Source organism: Hydra vulgaris, chromosome 04, assembly GCF_038396675.1.
Source record: "Hydra vulgaris chromosome 04, alternate assembly HydraT2T_AEP".
NCBI classification, from domain to species: domain Eukaryota; kingdom Metazoa; phylum Cnidaria; class Hydrozoa; order Anthoathecata; family Hydridae; genus Hydra; species Hydra vulgaris.
The window spans coordinates 40,736,276-40,747,500 of record NC_088923.1 but is presented as its reverse complement, the minus strand read 5'-3'; the positions used below and the strand labels follow the sequence as shown (position 1 = coordinate 40,747,500).

At 28.2% G+C, this 11,225-nt stretch overlaps 1 protein-coding gene across 1 annotated transcript; it reads left to right on the top strand.

Annotated features, from left to right (window-relative positions):
• The first annotated feature begins 4,837 nt into the window (after window positions 1–4,837).
• On the top strand, window positions 4,838–5,596 carry LOC136079408 (TNF receptor-associated factor 5-like). Its single transcript, XM_065795144.1, has 2 exons — window positions 4,838–5,270; window positions 5,325–5,596. Exons 1-2 carry the CDS (start codon window positions 4,838–4,840, stop codon window positions 5,594–5,596), a joined length of 705 nt encoding a protein of 234 aa, XP_065651216.1.
• The last annotated feature ends 5,629 nt before the right edge of the window (window positions 5,597–11,225 follow it).

The window sequence follows — 11,225 nt, the reverse complement described above, 5'->3', positions numbered from 1 at the left end:
TAGAGCATAAATTAAATATCCTTAAAAAAAATGTTTTTAGGTTTGTTTGTGCGAAGCTAGTTGATTATATCATTTTTTGAAAAGGGGGATATTTTAGGCCGCTCTCCCCAAATATTTAACAAATCATGTTGTTTAAAAACTGAAACAAATTAGGCCTATTAAACAGGCTATTTAAAAATGATATGATATTTTATTAAATTTGTTAAGTTAATGCCTGATTTAAAACTTAAAAACAACTAGAATTAGACAGGTCCGTACCGATCCAACTCAGCGCTTCGGGAAAGCAAGAAAAATTGTACTCTCTTTCTCTTAAAAAAATTAAATGTTAGTGTCTTTAACTCTGACATAATTTTTATTTAAAGAGAAGGGGGCGCAATTTATCTCATTTACAGAACAAAAGAGCGCTCTTTTGTTCACTAAATGAGCTTTTATTAAGAAGAGTTTATATAAGGAGGCGCAATTTTAACTATTTTTTGTATCAACATCAAAGAGACCAAATTTATGCGCCCCCGGCCGGCCTCGCCCTCAGTACGGCCCAGTAATTAGAATAGAATGGAACTAGATTTATCATGTCATTTAATGTTTTTAAAACGATTTGTGGCTATGAAAATAGCCGTTTTTTAAACTTGATAGGGTTGTATAATTGACATTGGAAAGTATTACTGACATCTTTGATTGAAATGTGGGCACACTCGCAATGATACCATTGTGGACATTTTTGTGCATTGCACCCAATCGTTCTTTTTAGAGGATGTGTTCTTGCAAATCTGTAATAATAAAATATTAAAGGTCATGCTTGTAATCACTACTACAATATCTGTTACTCCATCAATTTCTCAAATTTCATAGACAGCTATAATTTAGATATAACTGTAAACAACTCAAAGAAACAAGGAAACATGTGGTTATAAGGATAAGACCTAAAATGTAACAACGGTATATATTTATATTTCGCCAACCAAATCGCATTTAATTCAAGTAGACGAACAAAATAGTAAAGGAACAGGTTATTCCCCTAATGCAAAATTAGAATAAAAATTTCATCTTATTATTATCTTAAAATAAAATAAACACTTGCCCTGCAAATATCGTACAAATGTTCAAAACCACTTTCAAGGTTCTTTAAGCACCTACCGCATTAAGTATCGTATATATATTTACGAAATTGTACTTCATTAAATGGACCATTGATATTTTTTTTCTGAAAACACAATTTAAGAGAAAGTTAAATAAAATAGAAAATAAAAAAGTCGTGTAATGATGCATTTTTAAATAGTCGCAGACAAACTATAAGTTATGCAAACTATAATTAACAATTATAATTTATTGAATAATTACAGAATTAAATTTATAGTTAATAATGCATAAATGAATTTATATATGCAATTTATTAAATATAAGCAACATAATAAAAAATTAGTTATAAAAATCGACAACTAAAAAAAATACTAATATATAAATATTACACAAGATACACTCTTTATGCAGAATGCATATTGTGTAAAAATAATGATACCTTCACAAAGTTGTAATGCATAATAGCATATGTAAACACCGCAATTGTAACTATCCTTCTGTAAACAATGACTTGGGGCTGAAATGACGGTTGGGTTTATAATGTTAAATTTTAGTCGAAAAAGATCTTTAGCAACAGCAATGGATTTATTGTATGATAAATTATTAGGCATAATACAGCAATGGAGTGGGTCAAGTACAGTTACTTCTTTTGTTATAACTTTTAGATTTATTAAAATCCAATGAGAATTAGTTGGGTTAAAAGGAATAAGGACTTAATCTATAACTTTAGTATCAACATTTCTCCATAAAAGCCGTAAACTTTTTGAACAGCTTAAAGCTAATGCTTCAGTTGGAATTAAATATTTCATTGAAGGGTATCTTTTTTCTAAGCAATGTAGAAAACTTCCTATGACTTCATCTTGAAGCCAGCTATTTTGAAAACCTGGAGTGCTTTTTTTTAAATTAAAGGAAATGTCAGATGGTATATTGTTTTCTAATGTCAAAAGGGAAATAAAAAAATATATCAATAAATTAAAAAGATAAATGAATAAATAAATAAATATATAAATATATATATATATATATATATATATATATATATATATATATATATATATATATATATATATATATATATATATCTATATATATATATATATAAACAAACTCACATAATTTATACGAATAATTTATATTTTACACACAGAAATATAACTAATATACTAAAGGAAACAAAGTTTATTGTTTTATTTACTTTCTATTATACTATCTATTACATCAAATTAACTTGAATAAGCAAACTTATTTAAAAGCTAAGATAGTCGTAGAAAAATTGAATAGTAGCAAGTATTTGAAAATGTATTTAAATAGCTTACGTAATGAGAGCGTTGGTAAAGTCACAAGTTTCAATCTTATCGCATATTATTGTACTTTGTTTATCATGAATTAGATCAACATGTTGCTGAGACTATTTCAGAACTATCTCTTTTTTTTGGTTTTGTGCAGGATATTGATATGGCTTTGTTTCCTTTTCTTGTTCACTTAAATTTATTAGGCTGCCATTGATTATCCAACTTCTTATTTGGTTCAAAATTTAAAAGGTTATTGTGAGGCTTTACAGGTATCTCAATTGAATTCATATTTTTGATGGCTTCAGCTTGACTGATCATGTCTTCCAGTTGTCTGTTCAATGAGGGAAGTTGCAAATTTATTATCATGGAGTGAGAAATTAATGTAGATATTTTTTGAAACCTTTCAGTCTCCTTAATAAATGTTTGTGTTTTTTGCTTCACTAGATTATTACCAGTATTAACAGCTAAAGATACTTTTGTGCAGTTTATTTCTTGAGATCTTAAAAGCAATGATCGTAACTTATGAACATTCTCGCAAATGATTACGATGTCATTACAATAAAACCTATATAAATGCTGACACAAACCATTACAGGCGGGATTTAGACATGATTCTAAACACAAACTTTCCTTACAAGTGTCGGTTAGAATGTCAACATTGTATGTTACTTTTGATTGACTCTTAAATGTGTACTGAGGTAATGAACATTTAATATTACATTTAACTGAAATCAACATTCCTTTTTCATGTCTTTTTTTGTACTTTTTTGGGAAAGATATTGTTCCAAGATAAATCGTGTCTCTTTTGTGGCGCCAGTAACTACCTTCCTCGATTGTAATAAATAAATTGATTAAATCGTCTAAACTTTTATTAGGTCGTCTTTCCATATAAACTGTTTTCAGTTTGTTATGAAATGACTCACATAACATATTAGTATCAGTGTCGGCATGTTAAAAGTTGCGATAACAAGAAGTCCATTTTAAATGTCGAGGAGCATAGTATGTAACAAAGTATCTAATGAAGTTAGGACATTTATGCTCATATGCTTTTACAAAACCATTCATAGTTGATATAAAAACATCAGGGTTTTTTTCGTCAATGATTGTCTCTAAGATCCTATAAACTTCTTCTTGTAAATTAGATGGACCGACTAAAGGAAGTTTATTGCGCCATGCACGTTTTACATGCCATTTGCATAGCAAGTGGCGCACATCTCCAAAAACATTATTAAAAGAATTTCAGCCTGAAAAACCATTATCTGTCATAACAGTATTAACTTTTACAGAATGATTGCATCTCCTTTTTGTTTCCTCTAAGAATGGTACTATGGTTTGTTCATCTGCATGGTTAGAAATAAGAATGCGGATGGTAAGAATATAAATTTGTATTTTAATTTTTTTTTATATTTTTTTATACATTTATTTTTTTTCTCTTAGTTATACTGCATGTATCAACGAATCAACTATTTGTTACCACGACTTATTATTAACTGAGAAAGAAGAACAAGAAATAAAAGAAATATTGGACATGCAAGAAATTACAGAAGAAGAATATGAAATTTATTTAGAGCAATTACTCCAAGAAGACATAGAAGAAATGGAAAAAATCGATTACATTGAAGAAATAAAAGACAAATGATAGAAGAAAAAGTAGAAAAAGAAGTAGATCAAATAGAAAAAGAAATACACGAAATTTTGGATGAAATAAACATAGATCAATATATATTAGACATTATTAATAAAATGGATGATCTACCAGAATTAATTTTGTAATTTATTATTTTTTTTGTGAATATATCTTTATATTTTTTAGACAGCTAAAAAATAATGAATAATAATGATGATTAAAATGATATGTATCCTGGTTTTGGTTATATTTTAGAAGAAGAGCTAGAAAATGAAGAAGTAGAAAATATCTCATTTTTCAATGAATACTATGATAATTTAAACGAGCACGTACTGTTAGACATTGAAATGAATGATTTTTTTCTTGTTTAATCTAGTTGCCATGTTTATTAATTCTTTATATTGAATCATTCTATTTTGTTTTAAAATAAAGACTGGTGTGTTTTTTATTATTATGGTTTTTTAATATAAATAAATGTTTTTTTTTCAGCAACCAATAAATAAAATGGACAAATTTCCATATTGGTTTTGTGATGAAAAATTGTCTATGGAACAACTCATGGATCATCAACTCAAAGACAAAATTGAACAAGTAAACTTTCATGACTGTTTTACATGCCAAAAAAAAGTAAAAGATTTATTAAATGAGTGTGATTACGAAGATCTCGAAATGGGACCAAAAGTATGCTTTTTTCGTAATACTGATGTTGATGACAACTACTATGAATACTCTGTTATTTGTTTTCATCATTAGAAAGATCAACAAAATCATCATATGGAGCAAATTGTTCAAGATGAAAAAAACAAACTTAAACTATTTAAATCATGCGTTTAACTACAACATGAATAGTGTCAAAAATCTTCAAGAAATTCTTGCCAGACAAATTGCTGATTATAAAGATATTTTACACAAGCAAAAAGAAGACGATCAAGAAATTAAAAATCTAAACGAAAAGAATGCTAAATTACAACAAACCTTCGAAGAAACCAACAAAGAAATGCTAGAATTAAAAAATCTTGTATATGACAACATGACCATGTTAACAAATGAAGAAGATATACAAAATCTCAATCAAGAAATAATAAAACTCAATCAAATCGTAGAAGAAAACAGCACAGAATTCTTAGTATTAAAAAAATCAATTCAACAAGCCAAAGAAATAAAAGTAATACAACACATCTTTAAAGACACCCAAATTATCAAACTCGATCAAATGAATCTCAGACTACTGTCAGATGAAGCATTTTATTCACAACCAGTTTACGCATCAGAAGGTTATTATTATCGTATGAAAATATAAACTAGAAGTACCAACGTAAAAAATGTAGCCATTTACTTTCAATTTTTGAGAGGAGACCTTGATGATGCTTTAAAATGGCCTTTTACCAAAAAAGTCATTTGTACCTTGAGAAACAAAGAGAAATTTTTTGCTCACACTATCGCTAGTGAAGGTTATATTCAAAATTCAAACGAAAGTTCTTTTAATAAACCTACAGAAGAATATAATATTGCAGTTGGATTACCTACTTTTATTTTACACGAAGAACTAAAATACTTTATTATTAATAATAATCTATTTATTACAATTACTATTCAATAGTATATTTATGTAAAAAAAAAAAAGGGTTTTTCTATTTAATTTGTGACACTATGTAATCCTATGTATATATATTTTTTTATACATTATATTTTTTAGATTAACTAATAAAAAAATGAATTCAGTAGAGATTTTCAGACAAATCAGTCTTGAACTAACTATTGCCAATGCGAAAAGTATCAGATTTATGTTAAAATTACCATTTGGAATCAAAGAAAATTTAAAAACTGCAATGGATATCATAGAGTACTTCAAAGTCAACGTTATAGAAGATGAACAAGAACATATTTATGAAACTATGGAAAGCAAATTGGAATTTTTACTTGTATTGTGTAAAGCCATTCATCGTATAGATATTGTAAATAAATATAAAAATAAAATACCACGATTACCAACCTACGAAGAAAGCGTAGTTAAAAATCTACCACCTGTTTATTCTTCACCAAACACATTTTATCCAAGTGCAGTCGTTAAAACCAAGCAACAAGAACTTTTCAATTTTTATAAACCTTTACCTGAACCACCTGAATGTGCTCAAGAACCTGATTTCTATTAATTACTTTTTTAACTTTGGGAAACAAATCATAGTTTTTTACTTGTATAGTAAAACTATGACTTGTTTCCCAAACATAATTTTTTATTGTATTTTTTTTATATTTGTATTTTTTTTTTAGATTACTAATTTAAAAAAATTGATTATGGTCAGCAACTGGGGTAATATTGGTGACATACTTGAAAAAGAATTTAGTTCATTCCACTACTTTCTGCATAAACATAGAAAACAAATGGAACGAGAAAAAAAAGTCAAAAAGTTGGACAAAAAAACTAAAAAACGTTCCACTTATTTGAATAACATTCATTCTCGCATTAAAAACTTTGAAGACGAAACACTACTTTGGTTTAATCCACGCCAACGACATATTTTTTATTATCTTTTTCATTACGATGATAGTACATTGGATAACTCATTCAAATTTACCAACGAAAATCAATCTCAATTAACTTTGAAAGATTTATGTAAAAGAACCTTGGCACATCAATGAATCCTTTTTGAACTTGAACAATTACAAAATAAAATCTTTTATTTATTCGATAAAACCAAACTACCCTCAAAATGGAAAAATAGAGATGAAATTAATTTCATCTCTATTTTTCCATTATTATTTTACAGCTATCGAAAACACATCTTTTATGAATGGATTTTCGAAAAAAAGAAACATTTATTATTTTTCATCTTCAAAGACGCTACCTTTACAGATTATTTCATTTACTTTTTACAGAAATATCGTATTTTGCTGATCCACGTAAACAACTAGAAACAAATTTAATAAAAAAACTATATCATTTAATAATGAATTATATATACTGGGCAAAACAACAATATTTTTATATTACAGAACCTTGTTTTATTCATGTTAATATTGTAAAACAATTTTTTTAGTTTTTTTGTTAGATAACTTATAAAAAAATAATGAATGCAAAAAAGAAAATTCGAAGAAAAAGTTTTGAAGAATACAATCTTCAATATGAAAACTTAGTATGGTTTTGCCCTCAAACAAGATTATCATTGAAACATGAAAAAATCCCAACCTTAAAAGATTTATGTAAAAGACATATGGCATTTAGCAGAATGCGACTCGAAATCAAATCATTTCAAAAAAAACTGGCAACTGCTATACCTTTCGAATATTACAATTTTATTCACCAACAGAATATGGTCCTCGCTTTTTATTTCGAGAACATTTAGATTTTTTTTACGGACAAGTTAATTTTTTATATCTAACACTTGAAATATTTTATTCTCATTATTTTCAACCTTATTTCAATAATACTCACTATGAACAATTTTATTTTTTATTAAAAAATTATATACATTGGGCTACAGAACAATATCATTTTATTGCATCACAAAATTTTGTACATAGGAATGATATTATTTTATATTTATAGCTAGAAAACTAATAAAAATGAAAAGTGGTTATGCTAGAAAAACGAACAAAAGAGTAAAAAACCAAATGAAATATGTTCACTTTCTTTTTATTTTTTTAAAATAAAATTTTTTTTTTATTAATCCTATTTTCCTTTTTTTCAGCAATGTATCCCTACTTTTTCTTATTTAATCGAGAAAGCCTCAAACATTCGCAAATGGTCAATAGACATTATTTCTGCAATAAAAAATGTCGGAAATGTCAAGCTTGCCAGCTACAGAAATAACTTTTTTTGTATTTTTTATTAGAATATATATTTTTTATTACATATTGTCTTTTTTTCCTTATTTTTTATTGCGTTTTTATTCCTATTTTATATAACTTTATACTAACATTTTATTCCTATTTTAGATAAAAAAAATGAATAATAATAATGATGAATGGACACTCGATGCTCCACCTTTTGAAATCGAAATTAAGAGCAACAGATTAAAAAGGCCTCTCCGAGGTCTTGATTACCAAAAATGTCTCAAACTGGAAGTTGCGAATATAGAAGCATTTGCAAATAAAGAAGTGTGGATATGTGACGCCCCCCCCCCCTTTTGATTGTAAATTTTTTTATGAATAAATTTTTTGTATGGATAAATTATTTTTAGCTAACTAATACAATGTATGGAAATTCTAATTGTCTGCTGAAAAAAAGAATTATTTTGTCATGTCAAAAAGCACTATTCGTATTGGAATGTCAAAAAAATTTAACAAACCATTCGTTGAAGAACTCGATATTTATAATCACTACATCACGATTGGAAAACAATTTTACCCAAACATGACTTTTGAAAATTTTATGAAAAAGAACTATCCTACTTTCAGAAAAGAAAAAAAATCTATATTATAACTTGTAACAGTTTTTTATACGTTAAAACCTCTCTTAAATTTTTTTTTATTCCCCTTACTTGTCGTGTCAATAAAAACTTTATTTGCTTATTCCCCCTCACTTGACGCGCTCTTCATGAATTCCCGACTATTCCCGTCACTTGACGCGCTTTTTCACGACCTGTCAATCAAAGGTCTCTTAAAAGGTCTCTTGACACACTTTTCCACCATAATATATCATCACGTAATATATATTTTTGCTGCAAATATAATTGGCTAATCACTATTGTTGTAAAATGAATTGTGTTATATATAGATGTACATAGTAAAAATCACAAAGTTTTATGGGAAAGTGCAGGTTGTTATGCAAACGTGTTATTCATGATTTTAGCACTCAAAGTTTTGGATTGTTCACATAGAGTGGATCGTAATGATGCAGCTAAGAAAGCACACAAGATTAAGACAAAAGCTAAGGTCTATTATTAATAAAATAAGTTACAAATAATAACTTTATCATCAATAGTTAATATATTTATTTAGTAATTTTAGATAAATGAACACTCTTGTACGAGGAGTTATATCAATGTGCAGGACACCAAAAAGTTTGAACGCCCAGCACAACGCTTTATCACAGAAAATGAAACTAAAAGAGCAATTCATGAAGTATTGCATGTTTTTAAAAGAATGATTGCCAGCCTTTCTCCTAAATTTTCCATGACATATTACTCTAACTAGGAAATTGATGCATTGGAAGAAACCTTTCCCAGTAAGTTTTTAGTTTAGTAAACATTGAAATAAAGTTGCACTGTGTTTATAATAGTTCTTTAGTTTGGTTCTTAGAAGAAAGGGTTCAAAATTATTTTTTAAATTTTTTTCGATTCGGGCATTACGTGATATTTAAGCTTTTTGTTCAGATTGCAAAGTTTCGGTCTGCGATTTTCATCGTGAGCAGGCGTGGGAGCGATGGTTACTAAAAGTATCAAACGGCTGCGCTAATCACAAAGCCAATATCCTGCTCAAACTAAGAGAAATTGCTCATTTAACAATTGTAGTTGAAATGGAATTAGCTGCGATGGATTTAAAACAATCCGATTTTCGGAATAACGAAAACTTTTCAAAATTAAAGAAGCATATAGAAACTTATTGGTTACCTATTATAGAGGTATTATCTAAAGAATTCAAATTATTTAAAAAATTAATTTTTCTTAGTTTTATAACAAGGTATTTTTTAAATTTATTGAATAAATTCAATTTCTTTTTGTATGTTTACATTTTTACTTGTTAATTTAAACACTAACAATGGAGTGGAAAGCCAAAAGAAATCTTTTAAATATTTTTACCTCCAACCATTTACGAACTCTTCTTTAACTGGAACGCTGACAGTTCTAATTGAAGAGTTTTTTATAGATAAATACTAAAGGTAAACCACAACTATCTTATATATCATTTTAAATTAATAAACTTAATTGTGTTTAAATAATTTGAAATTAAGCTAGAAAAAAAAAAATAGTTCAAGTATTGCTATTGGTTTATAATAATATTTCATTATGTTCAGTTAATTTTTTAGCTATACCGAAAAGAACTTCAAAATGGACATAAGGTATCGTCAGTACGCAAGTATAATACCGAAATTTTTAATAAATCGGCCTCGTGCACTGGTCAAACATTGCAGTTAGCTGGAAGCATTGATTTATCTACAGTCACAATGATAAATCATGGGATTTTTTTTCCATTAAAAATGATAAAATAAACTACGAGATTGATTTTGGAAATGATAGTTCTATGCCTAACTGTACATGTTCTTCCTGGCGTTTATCTTGCTTTCCGTGCAAGCAGTTTTTTGCTGTTTTTCTAAAGTTTCCACTCTGGCAATGGGATGCATTGTCGGTACTCTATCTCAATTCGCCATTCCTAACTTTAGACATTGAAGAAAATACTTTACTTGACAAAATAAACTGCTTTCAAAATAAGGAAGTTACATATGCAACAGAAAGCTGTGACAGAATACCAAATTCTGAAAATCTAGAGTTGTTACAAGAAACAATTGAAGAAAAAGATTTAAAAAAAGAGTTTCTGCTGGGGACTGTACGGAGCTCCTTAGTTTAATCAAAAGTCAATTGTATGAGGTCAACAAAAATGCTAATCTATTTACGGAAGTATATAGTCTGCTACTTAAAGCGTCAAAGCTTTTACAAAAAAATACTATCCACGAGAGTCGCATACCCATTAGTCAGCAGCAACATGCTAAATACTTCAAACTTTTAGATTTGCCAAAGAAGCGTAGAAAAAAAACATAATCGAAACGTAGTGGATTGGCGAAAGACAGAAAATTAGCTGCGTCCACAATAAATGTTACAACATTGAAATGCAGTGATATTGATGTGCAGGAGGAAGTAGTTATAGAAGACATTGAGCTAGATGGCCTTACTTCATTTACTTCTAATGTACAAAATATGTATGTACAGCCTGACAGAGTGTGAAAAAATGCTGGAATTAAATGACAATATTGAACACACCTCCTATATTTTAAACCCTTGTTTCAATATCACCTGCCAAGACTTAAAATCAATTGGTAGCAATGAAATGCTAACTGACAACGTCATCAACGCTGCACAAAAAATGTAACTACGTCAGTACCCTAATGCTAAAGGTCTACAAGACCCTATCCTTAGCCAATGATACATGATGGGTGTGCTCATTGGTTTGCGATTAGCACAGTAAACTGTGTACCAGGCCATATTTTTGTAACGGATAGTCATTTCAGAGGTAAACTTAGCCACGCCAAAATGAGACAAATATGTTCTATAATTCGCTGCCCATTAAACAAA